This window comes from Pseudopodoces humilis, chromosome 10 (genome assembly GCF_049639895.1).
Source record: "Pseudopodoces humilis isolate 2021_Gansu_Grassland_sample_001 chromosome 10, ASM4963989v1, whole genome shotgun sequence".
NCBI classification, from domain to species: Eukaryota; Metazoa; Chordata; class Aves; order Passeriformes; family Paridae; genus Pseudopodoces; species Pseudopodoces humilis.
Genome location: NC_142209.1, coordinates 6,479,381 through 6,503,345, shown reverse-complemented (window position 1 = coordinate 6,503,345; position 23,965 = coordinate 6,479,381). Strand labels below are relative to the sequence as shown.

Below are 23,965 nucleotides of genomic sequence, written 5' to 3'. Positions count from 1 at the left end.
GAGTGGGAAGTAGGTGAGGATAATGCAGGAGGTGATGGCAAGGTCACAGCTCGTTCCCTGTCACTTTTTGGAGCAGCTAGTACCCAGTGCTGTGCCAGGCACCAATAGCAGACCTTAAACAAATCTTTGCTGGACCAAGGTGTTTCTGCCAGTGGCTCGTCCTGAACAGAAAATCACAACTGATCAACTGCTGAAAGACTGAGGGAAATCAGTGCAAGGCCATCAGCTCAACAGCAGGATGGAGAGTAAATGCCAGAAGAAATACAAAAATTATGCTGTAGGTTTAATCCAGTTACCAGTGTGGGCAGTACAGTGCAACCTCTACTGCTCTGTACTACTGCTCTGTACCTGAGGGACATATCCTCCTACCCATGGGGTGTTTCCTGTTTAGCTGTGATTAAAGGAAGTTTTCTGGGAGTTTAAGCTGTTCAGAGACAATCTGGGTAAGCAGTGGTGGCCCAGAGAGCAGCAGGATCTCCTCAGAGAGTGCTCATGTTCAGTACATCTCAAGAAACCCTACTCCAGGCATACACAAGCATTGCCTCTTAACTCGAGCTGCGTCCTCTGGTTAACAGTTGTGGTAAATGTAGAGAGAAAACAAGGAAACGAAACGTGATCTCTAAATAATGCACCTCAGCTGAAGGGGGTTCATTACAGTTGCTCTCTGCTGCTATTGACTTAAGCTGCCTAAGAGTTAAATGCACTGAAAATTGCTGGGTTTAACACAAGTGCTATGAAAATCCTTCATCCCCTTCCTCAGGCTGCAGGATCTGGTTGGAACAGCAGCACCTGTGACAGGTCAGTGGAAGAGCTGATACCTTCTGTGTGCCCCTATTTCTCACTCAAGGCTCAGGAGCTGAGCTGCTTTCAGGGACTGTAACAGCTACCACTGGTGGAGCTGAGCTGCACCTGCACAGCCCCAGGCACTGCAGCACGAACACAAACACTGCCCAAAGGGGGTCCTTTATCAACCACAAGAGGAAGCAGCACTGCAACTCCCAACAGGTTGTTGATAACATTTTTGCTTTTATTGTCAATTTGAGCATTTCAGTGTGACTTTAGTTGGATATTAGGCGTACCCGTATGTAACACACATTATGTACTTTAAAAAGAACATAGCCTTTAAAAGGGGGAATAGTAATGGCATTTTGAAAATATAATAGTTTATAGCACTAAAGAGTCACAGTGCAATCAATGGTTTAATCAAATAACTACATTATATATATAATATTTAAAGAACATAAATATTCAGGGAATTCACTACAACATGAATATAAAAAGCTTCACATTCTCCCATGCTTTTCAAAAGAACTGGAGACAAAGTGACAGCTAGACAGACTGCTCAGCTTCACAACACCTCTCTCGCTTAAGGGACTGTCCCTCCCCTCAGCTCCCCCCAGGAGGGATGCTGGCACTAATCTAGAAGTTTCCCCAGTAACTTCAAAGCATTTAGCACAGCCACTCCCCCACCCCCCATTATATTCTGTGGACATGCACTACAGTCTATACAGCAACGCTTCACAAAGTCAGCAAAAACAGGTCCCTAACAGCCGCCCTTCTGTGCTCTGGGCCTGAACACTTTCATTTCATGTCACAAAAGCCCAAGGCTCTCCAGTCAGAGGAAATAATTAAGTTAATCAGAGAAGCCTGTGCAGATTTCACAGCAGGATAAAGCTGATCTGAACAGCAGCCAAAAGGGACGCTATTTACAAGTGCTAGGAAAGCCCAGAGCCAGGGAAAGGCAAATCCTTCCCAGGAAAATCCCAAGCAGCAGAATACTTTTGTATCACATGCCAAAGCCAGTGGGAGTCCAGGCAGGACACAGGAGGAGTGTAAACCACACTGTGGAGTAAAGCTTGGTGCTTCCCACCTACCACCAACCTTTTGCTTCAAGCCTCAGGGGCAAACGGGAGGGTTCATCAGCAAGTCTTTGAGCAAAGGGAACCTCCTGGTGACAGCTCCCCTTCAGAGAGGACATGGGAGAGGTCAAGCTGCCCTCTCAGAGCCACAGCAAGGTCCAAAGTCAGGGTACAGGGGCTGTACACATAAATGACTAGCAGCATGCCTTACAGCATGGCCCACTGCCCATGTTGGGAAACTTGAGCCTAAAGGTAAGACACTAAATGGTAAACTTTGTCAAGTACTGAAGTTGTCTTCCAAAGTGCTAAGCCATGTTTGTTAAAGCTATGGCAAAGTAACAAAAGTAGAATCTTGGAGCAGCTTACAGTCAAAGTCTTCCCTACTCACACTGATGCCGGGAAAAGGTCCCTGCTGGGGTGGTACAAATCCCCGAGCAAAGCATTTTGATGGCTGTGTGCTGGAAATCTGGGGGATTTGCTTTAACAAAATGTTTTCTGGACAGTTCTTTACAGCACATTCACAACAGAGATCCTATTCTAGGGAACATAGCAGGGCTATAAAACATCCAGATTTCCTTCAGTTCAGCAGTGAGGACAGGGCAACATTGCAGGAGGGGCCAGGCAGGAATCAAGACTGACATGTCCTGCATGGGGAAGAGTTATGGGTTTGGGGTGTTTGGGTGTTTTTTGACTAAAATAGCCATTACAAACAAAACCAAACCAAACTGATTAACCACCTTGCACTAAAATATTAAATTAAGCCCTGTAAATAGCAAAGTTTTAAAGTGTCAGTTTTCTCACTGCAGCTCTTCTTAGAATCCCAGAATCCCAGGATGGCTGGACTTCGAAGGAACCTTAAACACCATCTTGGTCCAAGCCCCTACCATGGGCAGCAATACCTCCCACAAGATGCAAAATTCACGTTTGTTCACAAGAAAACGTCTTAATGAACTTCTCCTAGGGAATCAGATTACCTCTAGCTGCAAGACTATCCCAAATCCATTCTCTACCAATCAGTTCTTCAGATGGATAACAGTCACCAAATTCCAACATTTAACATATTCCTTGGCCTATGCTACTATTGAACAGTCTTCCTTGGCCATCCAACACTCTACACTTCACAGAGGCTACTATAACTGTGTCTGATGGAGCAGAAATCCAGATTTACCTGGACAAAACAAAGCCATTCCAAACCGGAACACTGGATCAGATATCATGCATTAGGAACAAAAAAGCATCTCAAACACTGGAATGCACTGGAGAAGGTCATTTAGTCTCCTAGGTAAAAACCAAATAACTCAACCCAAAGACTAAATTAAATACAGCTCAGAATACTGTCTAGTCATTACTGAGTATACTGAGAGTGCCTGAAGGCACCACATGTGTTGTCCATGAAGATACTGGTGATGCCTTATTTTAATATTAAAGAAGTCATAGCTATAAAAAGAGTTAGTTCCATCCCAGTTACCCAGCACTTATTTGTGCTCCTTGGTGGGGGCATAGTACAGTTCCATGGGTTTGTTCACTTTCCAGTATTTCTCACTGACCAGTTCCAGGGAAAAGGACCCATTTAGCACCTAGAAGAAAACAGCAAAATGGGAACAAATTAGGTCATCTGATGTTGTGCTGTAAAACAGGCTACTTAAATCAATATTTAAGTGTGTTGACTTGAAGAAGTAACCAAAAATGTGGCACAAGTTACAAGCTAAAAACCACAAATATTCTCAAGTGAAGTAGTATTTTTCCCTCTTCAATTTTAATTGGAAAAGAATGGCATAAGCCAGATCATGTTTTCTGCTATCACTGCATTTTGCCCAGATAATTTCTATGCCTCTTTTTCTACAACCAAGCTTTTGCCAAAAAGCAGCTGATCTGCTGCTAAATAAGCTGGTGCCATGAATTTTACCCTGAGCCAGCTCGGGAAGAGCCCAGCTGAGTGTGTTTAGAACAGATGTGCATGCAGGGCTGTGGTTAGCCAGCTGACTGGGGCAGTGCAGTGCTTACAGTGAACTGGCCGGTGGCAGTGGCGATGTAGATGGTGTACTGCTTCTCACTGGCAGTGTCCAGGTTCATCTGGTTGGATTCACCTTTGCTCCGCAGCTCCTCCAGGGCCAGTCTCACTGCCAGGTACTTGGACAGGTGATCAACCGTGGCATTGCCTGAGGTCTTGATGTACCTGTGACAACAGCCACACAGATCACCAATAATGACTGAGCCGAAGTTGTGGGAAAACCCATCTGCAACGCCCCAAGTATTAAACATTAGCTGTGAAAAGGCCTTTAGAGACAGTTCCCGGCTGAAACTTTGCATAGATTTACACCCATCACAGAGAGATGTCTCATCAGCAGAGAAAGCCAAGAAAAGACCCAAGGAGACACCATAAAACTACTCTTTCTCTGACTCTCTGCTGTGAGACAAAACTTGCAATTTGTGCTTGGACTGGGATTATGAACAAAAAAATGATGAAAAGCTGCCAGCCTGCAAATCATGCTGACACAGAGCTGCTCTAAAAACTGCTGACGCTTATACAAGGTTTGTTTATTCCCAAAGAATCTCAGAGTAAGCAGAAAGGGGCTGTTATAACACCATCATCCCACTAGTGAACTGGAATGTTAGAAAAACTTAAAAACACCTTTATTTGTGATCCAAGGCTTAAAACAGCTTATGACTGTATTTTTTATGATAGTGAGCAGTGCCATCTACCTGACTTGGAACAGAAAGAAGGGAAGAGTGCTTATTTGCACCTGGCCTTGGCACAGGTTGCCCAGAGAAGCTGTTGCTGTCCCTGGACCCCTGGAGGTGTTCAAGGCCAGGCTGAATGGGGCTTGGAGCAACCTGGGATAGTGGAAGGTGTCCCTGCCCATGGCAGGGGGTGGCACTGGATAGGCTTTAAGGTCACTTCCACCTCAAACCATCCTGTGATACAGTTAAACAAGATGTGCTATGACTGAAGTAAATGGATATTTAGAAGCCCCAAGAAATGATGGAAAACCAAAGCACCGGGAAATAGCAGCAGAATACCTGGAGGTGGCATGGGGGCACTGACCTCGTCTGCGCACTGTCATCATTCTCCATGAGGGTGGGGTGAGGCCTGAACACCAGCTCGATCTCACTGGCCCCGTCCATCACGGGATCTATGGCCACAGTGGTGGTGGTGTTGTCCAGCTCCAGCCCAGAGTCATCTGAGGTTTTGGTCCTCTTGTTGCTAGGCCCTGCTTCCTGGTTGCTGTGTGTGGAGGCGTTGCTGCAATGGGAGCTGTCACCATTGTCCTCGGCCCCGCTGCCATTCTCAATCTGCTGCTTCTTGCCCCGCTGCAACCTAGCCAAAAACAGGCAGAGATACACCCTGACCCATCCAGAACCCTCAACACCTCCTCCCCAGATAGGCATGTGCACACAGAAGCACTAAACATTTCAGGGAGATTTAAAGTTTAAAAAATTAGTAATAATAATTCTTTTGTATAAAAAGATACTCATAGACAGAACTATTCATTTTTTCATGTCCCTCAAACACCTTTTAGTTGTATTTTAAGACTATTTTAAGTTCACACAGCTGTTTTTCAGGCAATTGCAGACCATTGTTTTAATCCAAACATGGATCCACATGTGATTAGAATTATTAAATCACACCATGCTTTATCATGCAAAGTTTGGGACCTCTCTCCTAGCTGTCCCTTTTAGATTTAAATGCACATCTGGAATTCCACCATGGTGTAAACACAGATTCCATCCCACCTATGAATTAAGTCACAACTAAGCCCCAAGTCCTGGTATTCTGTGCATTTATTGGCATGTAAGGGTAGCACTTTGGTACAGTATTCATGGTGTTATGGTTTCTTATCTAAGACATGACAGCCATAGTTTGGTAAAACTAAGCTGAAGTTTCTATCAGGCTGCCACAGATGTTGCAGGGAGTGATACAGAGATTTCTGATAGTAGACAAAAGGTTAAAAATTCTTTTACTAAAGGTTAGAGATTGTTTTGCCAGGTATCACAGGAGAGGAGAAGATTCTCAAGCTACCCAAGGCATGAGGACAGGCATTGTATTTTTAGGCTAGAGGCAATCAAGGTGATTACGTACCTGTTCATAGCCTGAATCTTTAATCCCTCCTCGATACTGTGACTCAGGGCTTGCTGGTTGTTGTGCTTGCTGATCCTGGCCAGCACCCTCTCCTGATGAGCTTCATACTCATCCCGGCTCGGGTAAATCTTACTGATGAGAGCATCAAAATTGGGGTCTGGCCGCAGGGATCTTTTTGAAACGAGCTTTTTGCGACATGTGGGACATTCTTTGTTGCTGGACATGGACAAGAAGGAAGCAAACAACACTTAACTCTCCAGCTGTAATACAACTCTGCCCTGTTGCTTCCATTCTTGCTCAAAGTACTCCCTAAGACTCAGTATTTATAGTAAATATGGAAAGGGGCTTCTGTCTCTTGACAGTTCAGGTAGTTGGAGACACTTAAAGTTCCCAAAGATCCCTGCTGCTCTTTTATTTTAAAGTATGTTTGAGCAAACTATTTAGACTGAAGAGATCAAAAGTCCCACATTCCCCTCTTCTTTTCATTTTCTGGCTGGATTTTTACCTAGAAAAAATGGATGTCTAGTGGAAATTATACTAAGGCATAGTCTTAGGAGGAAATTTTTCCCTGTCAGGGTTGGGGGGTCCTGGTACAGGGTGCCCAGAGAAGCTGTGGCTACCCCTGGATCCCTGGAAGTGTCCAAGGCCAGGCTGGACAGGGCTTGGACCAATCTGGGATGGTGGAAGGTGTCCCTGCCTGTGGTAATGGGTGGGACTGGATAGGCTTTAAGGTTCCTTCCACAACAAACTATTCTGGGATTCTATGATTCCATGATTTCTAACACCCACAGGACACATAATTTGAAATGGCTGAAGGCCACATAATTTGAAATGTATTATTAGAAAAAGAAAAAATAATGGAAATTAAACCAAATTTTGTTAGTAACGTGTATTTTTGTTTTACTGTTACTGGATCTAAGAAGAAAAGAACACAAAAGAGGACTTCAACTCCTTACAAGAAACAGAAATATGAAATGATTTTTCATGATGAAGCGATTTGATCTGTCTTCCAGAGATGGCTGAACATGAAAAAACAGGATTTGAAAGGTGTACTGCACATTCAGAAACTCCCAGCGCACAGTAACTGTCCTACATCAACCGCCCCCTTGCCCCCCTGCCGAAGACACTTCCACCTCAAGTGCAGTGGACTGTCCAAGCCCTCTTTCCTCTACAGTGTTCATCCCTGCCCCTGGCAGCATCCCCTTCATGTCCTCTGGCAGCATCCCTCTTCCCCGGCAGTGTCCCATCTTTGGCAGTGCTCCCTCCCCATGCCTTGGCAGTGTTCCCTTCCCATGCCGTGGCAGTGACCCCTCCCTGTCAGTGTCCCCTCCCCATGTCTTGGTAGTGTTGTGTCCCCCCCCATCCCCTGGCAGTGTCCACCCCCCCCATGCCCTGGCCATGTTCCCTCCCTGTCCCCTGGCCCTGTCCCCTGGCAGTGTCCCCTGGCAGTGCTCACAGACCCGCTCCTGAGGGCAGTGATGATGCAGTCAGCACAGAAGCGATGCAGACACTCCTTCGTGGTCATGGTGTTCTTGAGCATGTCCAGGCAGATGGGACACATGAGCTCACTGTGCAGGCTCCGGGGGGACACCACGATCTCCAGGCCATCTGTGATGGCTTCCTAGCAGCAAAGAAGAGAAAGGTTCTTTCCTGGGATTGAGTCTCTTTCTCATGGAGACAGCATGTTTTACCCAACAAAACACAGCAAAGAGAAACAACACAAACACATCAAGCACACAAAACACCAATGCTGCCAGCCCCGCAGGACACAATAAAAAAAAAGGAGCTGCTGGAGAGGGTCCAGTGGAGGCCATGAAGCCGATGAGGGGTCTGGAGCATCTCTCTGATGAGGAGAGACTGTGGGAGTTTGGCCTGGTCAGTGTGGAGAAGACTGAGAAGGGAATGTCATTAAGTATCTCCAAGGGGTGTCAGAGAACAGTGCCAGACTCCATTCAGTGGTGCTAGTGACAAGATGAGGAGCAATGGCCATAAACTAAACACAGCTTCCACCTCAACACAAGAAGAACTTCTTCCCTTGGAGGGTCCAGAGCCCTGAAACAGCTGCCCGGGGAGGGTGTGGAGTCTCCCCTCTGGAGACATCCCAAACCCACCTGGATGTGCCCCTGTGTCACCTGCTCTGGGCGACCCTGCCTGGGCAGGGGGCTGGACTGGGTGATCTTCAGAGGTCCCTCCCAAGCCCAGCAGTCCTAAGGTTTTGTGATTACCTGGGGTGTTCTCTGCAGCTCATACAGACTGAGCTCCCAGGTCTTGCTCAGAGGCTGCGTCCCATTGGTCTGCACGGCCTGAGACATGGCTGAGGAAAGAAAGGACATGGGCTGAGCACTCACGTGTGTCTAGCTCAGGATCCTCTCTTCTCCCAAGCTGCAGCAGTGTGTGTCCAGCCAAGCAGAGGCTCCAGGGAACACCTGTCCCCACCATGTACCAGGCTCTGCTGTATCACACATTAGTAATCCCCTGCTTGTTCCACTCCAGGAGAACTTGGGGAGCTGCTCAGCCATGAACACTTGGCAAAAATCAATTCAGTTGTTAAACAGAAGTGACAATGAACTGAAAGCCAGAGAACATGGGCCACAAATACCACCTGATGTGGAAAATATTCCTAAAACATCCACTTCCAAACATGCACATGGATCAAGCAGGGTCTGCTTCCTAAACCAAGGGGAAGGGCAAAATGAGACAGGACACAGCACACCAGTCAAACATGCTCACTTGAACACACCACAAGGGCTTTTCCTTCTTCCTCAAAACACATCCCATGGGCTTTCATATCAGAAGTTTGAAGGATACTGAAAGATCATAAGAAACCCAGTCACTGCATAATTTTAATAATAATTTTTAAAACCCAGAGAAATTGCACCGCTGTTCCATTAAAATTTTAGTATTATTGTATGAGATGAGGCAAAATTGCCACACAGAATCATTGCAGATGTGAAAAAGTCTGGTCAAAGTAACAGAAGAAGATGATGTTTCTGAACAGAAAACACTTTTATGCTGGGGGAGAGGAGGCATTGCTTCCTGTGACTCAAAAAATGCCTGCCTTGAGCAGGAAAATTTATTATTTAAAAAAACTTCTATTATTAAAACTTCTATTATTAAAAAAATAATTTTAACTATGTAAGTGGCAAGACTGCAGTTTCAGACCCTTTTTCTAGGTGGAAGAAGTAGAAGTGCTTTCTCTTATTCCTTTTTTAGATCTGGGTTTCCAGACCCTTAATTCAGCAGCCAAATGCATTTTCTATTGGCATCTATCACATACATTATAATCCATTTTCCAGCTCATTAAGTTCTTTATGAAAAGGCCCAAACTCTCTGGAGAACAAGGTTACTATATAAGCTTTAATTAATCGTGAAGGGAAAAGCAAGATAACCTGTGCAGAGTATTAGATCTACTTTTATCCAGGCACAAAAATCAGAGTTTCCTCACTTCGTATTTTTCTTCTTTTTGAGGAAGGAGGGGAAAAAAAGCCTGACATAAAATAGCCATATCCACTATTATGTCTATTACGTAGAATCACAGAATCCTTGAATAGTTTGGGTTTAAAGGGAGCTTTAAGATCATTCAGTTCCAATCCCCTGCCACGGGCAGGGACACCTTCCACAAGCCCAGCTTGCTCCAAGCCCCATCCAGCCTGGCTTTGGACACCGACAGGGGCAGCCAGAGCTTCTCCGGGCACCCTGCGCCAGGGCCTCACCATCCTCACAAAAAACGATTTCTTCCCAATACCCGATGCAAACATACCCTCTGACAGTCTGAAGCCGTTCCCCCTCCATCTCCAACTCCAATTTTACTGTGTAAATATTGTGCCCTAAAACCACAGTTTACTTGTCACAAGAGACATGTTCCCCTGTGGGGATCAGAAAACTCCCATGTCCAGTTAAGACCTCACCACCCAGTAAAGGTGAGAAGCCACCACATCCCCAGCTGCAGACTGAAGCACTGGTCTGTCTTGTCAGGACTCTTGAGTGTTTTATTTCAGTTATTCAGTGGTATGAATTTAATGATGACATTAAGTGACACATCTCAGCAAACAAAGGAAAGAATGTTTCTCTGTGTTCTAATTTCCATTAATATTTAAGGCAATTCGAGGTGTACAGGAAGCTAAGTGCTTCAGGATAAGAATTTTTTTTATGTGTTGTTCTGACAGAGGCCAAACACCATTCTGTGTCTGCACTGGATACCACTCTTGTGTGCTTTTAAAGCTGACACATTCAATTAACCATAATTTCAGCTGCTGAAAGAAATTCATGAAGTTGCTAATCACAACCCTTGCCAAAACCTGCTGGAGCACATGGACCAAGACAGCAGAGTCCCAGAGGATCTAGTCTGTCCCAGACATGAGCCTACTCTCCACACCCGAGAGAAGAGCTCGTCCTGACAGCCCCTGCATGCAGAGGTAACTCTTCACCTGAACTCATGCGCTGGCACCTTGCTAACACAGAACAGCAGCTCTGGGGGCCAGGCCATCACCAAACTCATCCATCTGCACAACAACCACATTAACACCAATGTGTCTTCCTGGAAAGGGTGGTCAGGCACTGGAAGGGGCTGCCCGGGAAGGTTTGGAGTCCCCATCCCTGGAGATATCAAAGTAAGGCCTGGACGTGGCACTCAGTGCTCTGGTGGTGGTGACATGGTAGGGATTTGGCACAGCTTGGACTTGATGATCTAGAGGTCTTTTCCAGCCTCAGTGAGCCTGGAATTTATCCTGCAGCCAAGCCTACAAGCCCAAGGCTACTCTGCACAGGACACTGTACAGCTATTGTGATAAATAACTGACATGCTTTACTTGAAATCCTTCTCATCTGAGACACCAAGTGCTTCACTCTCACCCTAAGGGCTACAGTAATAGTACTTTCAAATTTTAAGAGGAAAAAGCTGCAGAGATCCACACAGCCCATTCTGTCACTACCAAACACCTCCTCTGCCTCTGGCAAGGGAAATCTGAGGAGCAGCAGAAACATAGTGAATTCCAAGCATGCTGGATCAACAAAAAAAGACAATCAAAATATGCTCCATGGAGTTTCTACTCTTCTTGATGATTAATAAATAAGCCTGTTTAGCTTTTGCCATGATCCCCTACAATTTCCATATCTATATCATTCCTGAAAAATGCATGTGAATGAGGTCTGACTTCTCTTCCCTCTAGCACTGGTGGTTCTCAGATTGGATTGTGTTTCTTCACATTGCTGAAATTGAATGCAGCAACATCCAGAGCTGGCACCAGGATCAAACACCCATCTCCACAGTCAGGAGACGCATTTTGAGCCAGAATCGCACTGACCATGTAACAGTCGCCAAGTACCAACCAGCAGTCACAAAACCATAGTCCATGAACCATCTCTTCAGATGTTGCATCAATGAATGACCTTCTCCATTTGTTGGGGAAATTGAGGTGGGAAACACCTCTACATTTAGCTGACTCTTCAGTTTCCTTTTAGGACAGTCCACTGCTACTAGATTCAAAGCAGGAAATCATGCATGGCTCAGGTCACACCAGCTGATTCCTTCTAGAGCCACAGAAGTAGGAAGATTTTCATGAGCTGAAGGAAGATTATATTCCTGTTCTTGACTGTGTTCAGAGGGAAAAATATGAAGTATAAAGTTTCTAGACTGAAGGTACAACAGACTTCTTATTAACTACTACTGGCAAAGGGACAGAAGATAGAGAAAAAATGTCGAACCTCACATTTGCTCTTCAGTCTGGAAATTTATTCCAGTGAAATCTCACATTCCTGAAATCACTGGCATAGTTCACTCTTCCTCTGCATCACTTTTGGCATTGTTTTGCAAGAAAGTATTACATGACAGGTTTCTCACACTAATTTTCCCAGCTCACAGTATGACACAGGTTTCACCTCAACAATACCCAATTTTCACCTGTTCAACATTTCACATCTTTTCCACTTTATAACAAAGGTGGGATTTCTTCTAAGGTCACACATGTGAGCACCAGGAACAACATGAAGTCAGACATCCCTGTAAGCCTTTCTTGAAAAAACTTCTAACACACCACAATCTTAGACTTTTTATTGTCTTTTTACCATTATGACTTGTCTGTTCCCTCTGGATATAAGAGGAATGCAACCAGACACAGAAAAACAGGCTTATTGGGGTGAAACCACATTTATAGAATCAGAGAACAATTTGGAATGGAATGGATTTTAATGATCAACCAGTTTCAACCCCCTGCCATGGGCAGGGAACACCTTCCACTATCCCAGGTTGCTCCAAGCCCCATCCAGTATGGCCTTGGAGATTCCCAGCAATGGGGCAGCCACAGCTTCTCTGGGCACCCTGTGCCTGGGACTCCCCATCTGCATAGGCAGAAATTTCTTTCTAATATCCCATCTAACCCTGCCCTCTAGCAGATCAAACCTCTCTCTCACAGAGCCACCAACAAGTAGTAGTAGCTGGGATTAATCCTGTGGCCAGAGGGCCATTCTTGTCAATCATTAAGACAATATGTAATGTCAGCCATTAAGAAAACCAGCTTAATGAATATTATATGGACCCCTGCAACCCTTCAGACTGACTCAGTCTTCAGGCACATCAAAATCCCCAAGCACAATCTCCATAATTACAGGATACACAGTGTATGATTGAGTAGTGCTGATTGATAAACCAACATATTACACCTCAACAATTTTTCATTTTTTTTTTAAGAAGACCAGTTGGTATTTAAAAATTTAAGAAAGTAGTCTTGTTCCTGAAGCACTGGAAAACAGGCAGTTACAGGAAAACATAACAGTAAGGAATACACTGTCTGAAAGGCCCTTGGATCTCCCGCCTGTTCACTAACTGGGGAATTTATGCTGGGATGTCCTTCATCCAAATGTGCTTGCACAAAAAACTCCAGCAACCAATGATCCACACTTGACACACCACACCCACTTTAGAACCTCTTACACTGAAATATACTCAATTATTTACTCCAATGTAGTCATGACTGAAGTAGCATTTGGATATTCCACTCCTGAAGCTGTCCAGTAAAAATAAAATCCAGCTGGCAGCACCTAGAGCAGACCAGTCAGATCTGTGGGCAGCCAAAGGAGGAGCTCAGCACCACCAATTCTCAGCTCCTGCCCATCCCAGCTTACCTTTCACAGGTTTCCACCCTCAGATCCACCAATGAGTAGCAGCTCCTTAGTACTATTGCTGAAAATGTGTCAGTTCTGAATATGTAACATTTCCTGAGCTCTAGCCCAGCACTAACCTTGATGGTGGTCCTGCTTTAAACAGGGAGCAGAGGACACCATCAGGGATTCCCCACAACCTGGATTATGCTCCAAAATGCTTTGCAAAGCCTGGTTTAGCCCAGGCAAAGGCTAAAGAGCATCTGCAGCATGGTTGTGTCAGCACCTTGAGACCACAGAAACTCTGGAATGGCACCAAGCAGCTGGAGAGAGAACCCACAAACCCAAGTCAGGTGTGACCATAACCACACCACCCCCATTCAACTTTCTGTGATACTTTCATGGAAAAAAAACATTTATGAGGAAAAAAAATGCATCAGTCTCTTTAAAAAAAAATACACACATTTTTAGAGAGTATTAAAATCTTAGAAATAACTGATTTCTGTCCCGACATGTAAAAGGTAAATATTTAGACTTCAAACAGTAGGAGAGTTAGACCGCTATTCAGTGTGCCAAATACAACAGCAACTTCAACCATTTGGGGATTTTATTCCTAAGGATTACTTCATTTAAAAACAGATATTCATAGTGCAGTTAACTAGGAAGTATAACAGGTTTAGAGCTTTAAATTTTACTCTCTTTCACACTATGACTAGTATTGGGAACAGACTGCACATTTTCAAGAGTACTCAATTCAAACATTCATTTCAAATGATTCAATTAAAGCATTCTGAAATTCAAGTTTTTATCTGGTTTTACTTATTGGCTTGGAGCTTGATTTGAAAAATCACACAATCAGAAACACACTATTTGAAGGAATTAACCCTCCCTGCAGTTCCCTGGCAGTTCAGATAGTTTTATATCCAATTGTAATCTAGGACAACTGGTACTAGATTATCATCTAATTCACCCTGAAATTATGTTCCTCTCTGGATCAAAAGTCCCCCAGGAAACAGCCAAACTGGGTTCTGGCCTGGAGCTCCTTTTGTTCCCTGCTCTGGAAATCCCTCCTCAGTGGTCCTGAACAAGGATGTCACTCACTTGGCTGTGCCTTCCATCCCTTGTTACTGTCACCACTCCTCAAACTGTCTCTTGCAGAGTTTATATTGCACTTTAGTTATACCCTGATCTCTGAAGGGGCTAAAGTCAAGAAAGGAAGATCCTACTGAACTGGGTTTAGCTCATTCAGCCATCAAGCCCTGGCTTCCCAATCAACTTCAACATCAATACATCCCTTACCAGAAGGTTTTCATGTTTATTTGCAAACTGAATTCAATATTCTATGAGCCATGAGCAGAATCATCTTCTCTTGACACAATCACGCCTGATCTATGCTGACAACAAATCCAACCTCAGGGACTGATGTTCAGCATTGCAATTAAAGCACGATGGCTCTGTAGGGCAGCTTCTACATGCACTGTTCAAGTTATCAGCCTTGCAGGAATCCAAGAGACTTGTTATCCATCAGATCAACTGTTACAGGCACCAAAACCCCATTTAAAATCTCCAGGTGTTGTGGGCTCCCACCACAAGCCAGATATAAAGCAACAATTACTTAATGTAATAAATGCAAAATGAGAAAGTATTTCCTATGACAAAAGGCATATGGACAGACAGAAGAAACTAAGAAGTGCTAAGCAGTAGAATCCACAGGGGAAACTAATCCTACCTGAAAGCAGAAAGCCACAGCCAAGGGGTCACCAATAACAGGTCACTTGAGAGGGGCTGTGGGATGCCCACTCTGGAACACAGTCACACTCAACTGGATGTGGTGGTAACCCATCTGACCAACTGGCCCTGCTTTTTGCCAGGGTGTTGTACTGGATGGTTGCTGGAAGTATCTTCCAATCCAAACTAATCTATGGAGTTATCCTGTAGAGGTATCTCACTATCCTATGGAGCTATCTCACTATCCAAGAGCTTTATCCTTAGTTTTGCTGTGTAGACAGTGACAGACAAGAGAAGCCAACAGCAACGCTAGCCAGCCAATAAATCACTGCCACAACAAAGAGCCCAAGAAAGGTGAACATGACCTTCTCCTGTCCACACACCTACAATCCAGGTGACCAAATATCTTCCTATAAGCATTCTCCTTACCCACAGAAGAAAAATCGGAAGGCTTTTTGGGGACAACAGTGACCACCAGATTTATACAAAACAGAATCCATTTGTTTGAACTGTGGAGAAACAGCAACGAGGGAATTGGGCCCTCAGATACCTGTTATGTTATAAAGAATATTCAGCAAATTTGCTTAAAAATTGGAGTTTCCTCCACGAACTCATGACACAGCCACATACTAAAGAAAAAGAGCACTTAGAATGGAGCTGTAAATGGTGCAGAATAGCTGTCAAGCTGCAAATTCATGAGGATCAGGTAGAGATTAAACATCAGTGTTATCAAGTGAACAGTTCCAGCTATTCACAGAACACCTGAAAGAACATTGGTGGGCTAATTTCAAAATTATTACCAAACACTTTATCAATTAATACTGATGGGAATATGAGATCCTTTGTAAATGCCTGCTATGGTTCAAATGCAGTAGTCTGCAGCACTTCCACAGAGCCAGAATTGCTGCAGCACAATCACCAAAAGCAAAAGCACAATCACCTCCAATTAAAAGACTGCTAATGTTAAAAGATGGCAAATTAATACAAAATATGAAGCTAAAACTTCACATACCAATTACATGCTTCAGAAACCAAATCCAGTAACAATTAACAAGTATTGTCCTTTCTACCCGTACAGCTTACAATCAAACACACCCTCAGACTGCATGTGGGACAGAAACTCTGAATCAGATAAAAAATGAGGGAGAAGAAACATAGAATCATGGAATGATTTGGGTTGGAAAGGACCTTAAAGCTCATCCAGTTGCACCCCCTGCCATGGGCAGCGACACCTTCCATTATCTCAGGTTGCTCCAAGCCCCATCTAACCTGGGTTTGGACACTTCCAGGGATCCAGGGGCAGCCACAGCTTCTCTGGGCACCCTGTGCCAGGGCCTCACCAACCCTCAAAGGGAACAATTCCTTCCCAATAGCCCATCTAAACCTACTCTGCCAGTTTTAAAACCATGTGGTCCTTGCCTCTTATGAATCAATATCTTGTTGACCCATGCTCTATGAGAGAAAGAAACATCCCACCAGCCACTGCTGGGCAACAGCATGGCCGGGAAGTAAGACAAGGATCGGATTCATGTCAGGGATCCCTGAGCTGGCTTTGGTAAGCAGTGTTTAAAAGCACCTGCATGATTACAACCCTGACCGCCAGCAACGACTTTGTGTCATTCCAACTCCAGTTACAACTGAAGTGATGCTCGCTGAAAATTAAACATGTGAGAACCACTATGACAATCCAAATTTACCAGTGTTTGCACCTGGCTCCCTGCCATCCTATTTTCCTATTTTATTTACAGAAGGAAATGAAGAGATTAACATTCAAATGTTTCGATCAATTATATCAATATGGCCCCACTATAGCTGAGAAAACAATTTAACTATAAAAAACCAGCAAATTAATATTAAGACACAAATTTTACATTTCCTTAGGTAAACTCTCACTGAATGTCAGATACTGGGTGACTGGCACAATGGAGAAGTTACTAATGCAGTAGGACTATCTGTAAATACGCGAGTGACAAACGTGCCCCACACTCAAGACTGTGCCAAGTTCTACATTTAAAATACTGAGAAATCCAAGGTTTGTCACTCTATAAAGAGCAGTTAGCAAAGAGAAACAACCTCAGTGCTGCCCTAGAGCACTTCCAGCCAGGAGGGAAAGATGTATCATTAATTTAAGACCACAGACTCAAAAATGTCCCAAAGCAGCCAATAAAACCGTGGAATGCAGAGAAATACAAGGCACCAGTACAGTTTAACAGCCCCAACACTAAAGACCATGGTAACACTAAAGACCTTTTTCCAGCATGACTGTCCCTCTCAGTCATACCACAGCAGAGGTTTGCATTTTCCTGATAACTAGTCCCAAACTCCCATTTCCCGATAAACTAAACTTAACTTAATTTCTCTTCAACATTAAAAAAAATCCTCCCTTTAAAAGCAAGTAACAACACCTAATGCTGTGATTATGGAATGTCCGGGAGGCTGCTGGACAGATGATATCTGACTGAGGGAAAAAATAATACTGGTATTTCTGAAACCCATGGGCTTGGAAGCATATGGTCTTTTACAGCTTCTTGGCTGTATTTATTCTCACAAGAAAATGTTTTGCCTTTGAGATATGGAATCTTCCAGATAACAGCCACTCACAGTTCCCTGGCCCTGAGATGGATCAACTCATGGAGTTGGGCAGCATTTCTAATCTGGCTGTCAGGATACTGCTCCTGGCCGGAAGACACTGGAGTGTGACCTCACACAAACCATCTGCTGTGCATCTGGACACCTCTGGAAGGGCTCCATGAATCCAATACTGACAGCAGTGTCCAAAGGGAGATAATCCTCCTGGTTTAGATGTCAAGGGGAACAGGGAAAAAATAAAGTACCAAATTAAACTGTTAATCAAACTCCTGTTTGATCTGTTTTATGGCTGCTTTATGACAGTGTTTGGAACAGCCATGTATTTCTGGACATGACACAAAGATGTAATTTTAGGTTGATGCTTCTCTTTATAGCAGGAAAGTATAGTAGCAGTTAAGCACCCTGAGTCCAGGTACATCTGTCCTGTGGAGCTGAGGCTCAAATTCCAGTTTATTCGAACAAGGTCTGTACTCTGTATGCATCAGTGGCTTTTTCACACCACGTCCCAGATCATTCAATTCCCGTCAATAACCTTCAGTCCTCACCATCAGCACCTCATTCCCAGTTCTCTATCCTACACTCCCGAACATCTCCTCAGCAAGAAAAACTGGAATACATAAAAATACCATGACATTTCCAGAGAACTATCTATATCATCAGTTGCCTCTAAGGAGTCCAGAATTCACCTGCTCAAACTCATCACACATCAAACCCAGGCTAGTCCTAAATTATAAAGCTTAGATTTTTTTTTAATCTTGAAGGATTAATTTGAAAACTTCAGGTTTTGGTACACACACACAGACATGCACACATAAAAGTAAACACTGCCCACTAATGCATCAGGCAGTAAGATTATTTTAATCATTAAAGCTCAAATCCTGGAACTTAGCCTTTCACACCACCTACATCTCATCCAAAGTAGTATTAAAATACGTTACAACATTAATGCCTTCTGCCAGGAGTAGAAACAAAACCCAAAACTGTTACAGGAACAGCAACTTTTCACTGTTGACATGGGCCAATAGATCAGGCAAACACTTGACCTCAAATGTGCCAAAGACCTTCGCTAAGAATTCATATAAAAAGGAAAACAGCCATTACCAAGCTATAATTTAGCCCTGTGAAGCAACAATATTAAGCAGAACTCTGAGGGAGTGAGTAGAGTTGTGATCTTATCTGCCACTTGTTAGATTTTATGCCAAGTTTCTCATATTATGAAGCATGCTACTGTACGCTATGTGTGTGACTAGTCAGGTGAATTTCAAAAATTAAGTTCTTAATTTCTTAAATTTACCTTGGACTTCAGAATTAATAACCAGCTGGGAAGAAGAAAAGACAGAGTTCCTTTCTAAAATTAATTTCAGTGCTGTATCAGATTAGAACAGGAGGGATAAAGCACTGAAAACTTTTGGGAGCAAACAAAAGCAAAGCTTCAGACTCCAGAAAAGGACCTTGAATTGGTCACAGCAACTAAATTGTACAAACAATTAATTTGTTGCCTTAGGATATTTTTAATGAGATTTAGTTTTTAATTTTTCCTTGCCCTGCTCTGTTGGCACATTTTTTTGAGGCTAACCACTCTCTTGCTGTGTCCTTGAAGTAACAGCTGTCAAAAGCAACACTTGAGCATTTCAATCAGGAAAGTGAAGTTTAGTCATTTTAGTACCTCTGTTGTGGCCTTTAAATTTTCTGCACATTTTAACACAAATTCTATGAACATCTGTGCACTACAATTCAGAAACTTTTGCATCTTCACAAATGCTGTGACTGGTTCTGCCAGAGGAATGTGTAGGATTCCAGGTTCCTTCCAAGACAGTCTAAAACCAAAAGCATGTTGAAATAACCACACCAGACCCTGAACTTCAGTGCCTGAAGAGCCAGCACATATCTGCTTCCACTTCACTGGGAAACAAACATGGTTTGTTATTTTTCATCCCACCAGCAAAAAAACGTGAAAACCTGCTCATCACCTTCTTGGACAGCTGCTTTGGTACTGTGCTGAAAGACACTTCTAAGCAAATTTTAAGAAACATCATAAAAGTTGAAGCCAAATACACTGAAATTTGGGTGTACTGCTCTCCCCAGGCTACCAGGATGATATCAAGCCAGACACCTGCCTTGCTCTTCAACACACAGCACACCTACTGACCATCCCATTTAGTAACAAATATGTCAATAAGCAGCAGCATTCTATTGAATTGATATTGCGGAAGAAATTCTCAGATGTCAGACCAGAAAATATGCCTGAATGTACAGCTTTTCCAGTGCTATGTTAGAGTGCCACAAGGATTTCTCTCCCACTTGGCAGTGAAGCCACAGCCAACAGTGCTAAAAATCTCTTGATGAGGACAAAAACACAGCTTGGTTATTAATAAACAGAAAATAAACTCCCCCACAACACTCGGGAGACAAAAAGACTCAAGTCATTTTATGTCTGATTGACATAATAGCTGTAATAAATACATAAAAGCAAAATTGGCAAGCAGGCAGCTCTCACCTAAAACTGGGCAACAGCAAACAATTTGTGTTTCAAGGACTCCCTCACAAGCAACACTGTCCATTTTGTAAACAGTACTACAGGAGAAACACTTAACACAGTTTAACCCAATAATTACACAAAACAGTTCAATGTTATTCCCAAGAGATGAAGAGTAAAGAATGATTAGGTTTTAATTAGTTAGCAGAACACTACTGCTAACTCCCTGATGTCTGCAAGAGAGCTCCAGGGTCCAGAAGTGGGGGGAAAGCAGACAGGGGTAATTCCTAAAATATTTCTCCACCACAACAAGTCTAAACAGCTCCACAATATCTAATGCTGCTCATTCCTCTGAAAATTAAGAATTTAAGGTCAGCTTTGGCAGACAGATATTTGTATCAACAGAAAACCAAGCAGAAGCAAGCTGAGGCTCAACAGCAGCTCTTCACCAATCTCTTTACTCTCTGTCTGCATCATTATTAAACTGCTGACCGATTCAGAAAACAATAGGTAAAAGGTATTTAGGGGGAAAAAAAGTCAAAGTAATTCCTTTACTCCAATGCTTCTTCTATGCATGTTCCTAGAGCTGGTGCTTCAGTAAGAGGAGATCCAATGCTCCTTCTAAGAAAAATACAACTGAGCAGTTGCAGACTAAAGTCTCATTTTTAAAGCTCCTTTCCCTCCCCTCATTACATTTTTTTTGTAAGCAAGGTAAAGAGTTAAAAGAAAGATGAAGAAATTCACTTAGCCCAACATCTATTTCACATATAAGACTGATGACTTTCCCATATCCTGTATTTCTACTCCATGACAAGCAGAGCACTGCAAACGCCAGAATTCTGCTTCAATCACCCAATAAGCCCAACCAAGTCTTTATACTCAGCCCATTACCACCCATCACTCCTAAAACACAAAGCATCACTGAACAAGGGAAACCCATGCAATTTTGCTGGCACCTGTGTATTATTCACCTCCACGACATGACAGAAAGTGCTTTTCTTGGCAGCTGCAGCAAGGCTGGTGCTTCAGAGCTTTAAAGCCAAATGTCAACAATTTTAGCCATTGAAGAAGTGAAAAAATACCTCCACTACAAAGTCTGTGTCCCTCTATTATCACAAACCTCAATGCAGACAACAATATTAATAAACACTGTGACTGTGCTTTTATTAAACACTCTGAGTGACAATTCATGGGGGCAGTGAAGTTTAAAGATGCTTTCAATTTGTCTGTCATTGCTGAAAGGTGCTGTAACAGAGTCACACCCAGCCACAAACTTGTACCTGACACTTCAGCTCCTGCTGTCCAATGAAAATTCCTCCCGTCTCCACACAACTGATAAAGTTAGTCATTCTAATATTTTTTAATGCAAAATATACTACTCATCTATATCTGCTGCTGTCACAGTCAGTGCCTCTGTCTTCGCTGACAACTAAATGTCAGCTCTGAGCTTGACATGATGTATAAGAAAGTCAAATTATCTCATTACGCAAGTTTTTAATGGAAACACAGATGAACACAAATCAGAGCACCTCTGCAGGGAACTCCTGCAGTGTCTTTGACACTGAATGAATGACACTCAATTAAAGAATTCTCCCCAAGCAATAATAATTTCACCCGCATACCAGACACATTTTCTTAAATGCAAGCAACTCCCTTTAATCCTTAAAAGCCCATGTGCAATGCAGAGTTATCACACAGAGCTACAACCACTTCCAAAGAGGGCTGGATTATGAATTATCATACTGGAAAACATCTTCCTCCACTAGCTGTTCTCTGAATTTCTGTGGAATTAGGCACTTGATCGAATTATTTTTCCATAGAAGAGAGTCTGAAAAACAGCCTACAAAAATCCCAAGAAGAATATTGCTCAGTGCTTGTTTCATAGATGCACGGTGCCACAGGGATGGTGCGAGGAAGGCAAGTGATCCAGGAGAGCTACTGCAGAACGTAAAACTTGGCAAGAAACACGTGCTAAATTCGTACGGGAAGCAGTGGGAACGATGTGGAGGGAGGAGGCACATCCTCAGCTCCCGACACAGCGTCCTTCTGCACCTGCTGCCCTGTGGGAAGCGACATTTTCCCGGGAGCAGCCGGGTGGCTCCCAGCCCCAGTTGGCGAGCATCACGCCCAGCCAGCACCGCTCGGCACGGGCTCCGGGACAGACAAAAGACCGGGAAGGCCGAGCTATAAATCACAGCCAGGATCGTGTTGCGCAGAGGGGCGATCCGCAGAGCCAGCGAAAGCAGCTCGGGGCCGTATCCGTGAGCTCTTCCTTGCCGGGGATGGCAGTGACGGTGCCGCGCTTGCCGGGCTGGTACTGCGGTACTGCGGCTGCGATGGAGCCGTATGATACCTCTGCCTGCGGCTTCCAGGCGTGCAGCTGCACACATGCACCTGCATATACACCCGTACGTGCATATATAGGGAGATAGCTGCGTAGATATAGGTATGTGTGTACAGATGTATACCCCGGCTGCTCCGGGCTCGGCAGCCGCACGCCTGTCCTGGGGCAGCTCGGTGCCCCGCAGCCCTACAGCACGGCTGGGCTAGGGGCAACGGGGGCGGAGGTGGGCTCCAGGCTGCCATGGGGCCGCTGGCCACGGCTCCTCCCTAACACCCCCGATCCCCGCCCCGCCGGTATAGCCTGGCAGCCACCCCACCGCTTCCCCGCCATGGGTCAGCCTCGCTCGGACACCGCGCACAGCCCCCCGAGGCTCCGCACCCGCCCCAGCCCCGCAAGGAGAGTGAGTCCTGGCGGTGGCGGCGCTGCCCCCCCCGGCCCCGCCTCGCGCTCACCGCCCGCCGGTGCCGCCTCGGTCCGTGGCCGGTGGTGCCGCTGCAGCCCCCGCAGCACAATATGGCGAGCGGCGGCTCCGCAATGGAGCTCGGGAAATAGAGGGGAGTTACATATTCATGGCCGGGGCTGGGCAGGGGGAGCGCGGACGGGACCGCCGCGCCCGGGCCGCCCTGCGCCCTCCTCCGCCTCCTTCAGGGCCGGGGCGCGGCGGCCGCCGGGGCCGCTCGCTGCTTTCCCCGCCCTGTCCACACCTCCACCGCCAGTGCTCCGTGTCCTTTTCCTTTTCCATTCCCATTCCTGGGATGCGGCACCGCGTCCTATGGGGCTCCTTCTGCACCACCGCCCCTCTCCATTGACCGCACTCCCCGGCCGGGGGCGGCTGAGCTGTGCCAGGCGAGGTTCAGGTCGCCCATCAGCATGAATGCCTTACCGGAAGTGGTGATTAGACATTGGAAAGGGCTACCCAGGTGGGCGGTGGAGTCACCGTCCCAGGAGGTGTTTAAGGAAAAGCTGGCTGTGGCACTCGTGCCATGGCCTGGTTGACAGGGTGGCGTTCGGCATAGGTTGGCCTCGATGATGCCAGAGGTGTTTTCCAGCCCCGGTGACTCTGTGGTTCCCGCAGCCAGCCCGGGAGCTCGGGGTCGGAGGGCGGGCGGGTGGCGGTGCCCTGGCTGGAGCGGGGCCGGCCCGAGCAGTCCCCGCTGTCCTTGGCCAGGTGAGCCTGCGAGCTGGGATTGGGTTACTGCTGTCTCATTCCCTGCTCTGCGGGCAGGAGCGGATCCGCCACCGCACTGCCCTGTAGGATGAATGCGTGGCCTCGGGACGGCCTGTGCTGGGCTCTGCTCCCTGAACTCCGGGGCTCTTGGACACCGCTCAAGAGAGGGACGTGCCCGGAGTCCGAAGGCTGTGGGAAGCAATTGAACCCGGGCAGGCAAGGCAGCCGAGCCCAGCGCTATCCCCACACACCTCAGACAAGGGACAGTGGCTGCAGCAAGACGTGTGGTGTTTCTGTTGACGATACATTTAGGTGTTCTCGAGCATCTTCAGCCCGCTCTGCGGGCCTAACATGAAATAAACGTTTGTCTTCCCGTCTCTGAGTTTTAACGTTTGGTAAATTAACACTGTTTTTATGAGATTTGGGTCTTCAGAGGTGTCTTTACTGGTCTTGGCATTAACTATTTTATAGCGATAGCAAGGCAGTGCATTTAATGTAATTAAATCTGGTGTGAGTAAAAAGTGAACAGAGATCACACATGACTTCGAATTAATACTTCAGTCTTTAATCATGAAGCAACATAATTAAGATTATTAGATATGGAGTATTTAAGGTAATTCAATAC

At 45.1% G+C, this 23,965-nt stretch overlaps 1 protein-coding gene across 1 annotated transcript; it reads right to left on the bottom strand.

Annotated features, from left to right (window-relative positions):
- Positions 1–1,006: 1,006 nt before the first annotated feature.
- On the bottom strand, positions 1,007–22,826 carry RNF2 (ring finger protein 2). The gene is made up of 7 exons (XM_014260020.2): positions 22,625–22,826; positions 8,166–8,254; positions 7,401–7,561; positions 5,941–6,156; positions 4,906–5,178; positions 3,864–4,035; positions 1,007–3,436 (listed from the first exon to the last, which is right to left on the bottom strand). The coding sequence occupies exons 2-7, from the start codon at positions 8,250–8,252 to the stop codon at positions 3,335–3,337; spliced, it is 1,011 nt and encodes a 336-aa protein (XP_014115495.1). The 5' UTR covers positions 8,253–8,254; positions 22,625–22,826; the 3' UTR covers positions 1,007–3,334.
- Positions 22,827–23,965: the final 1,139 nt, after the last annotated feature.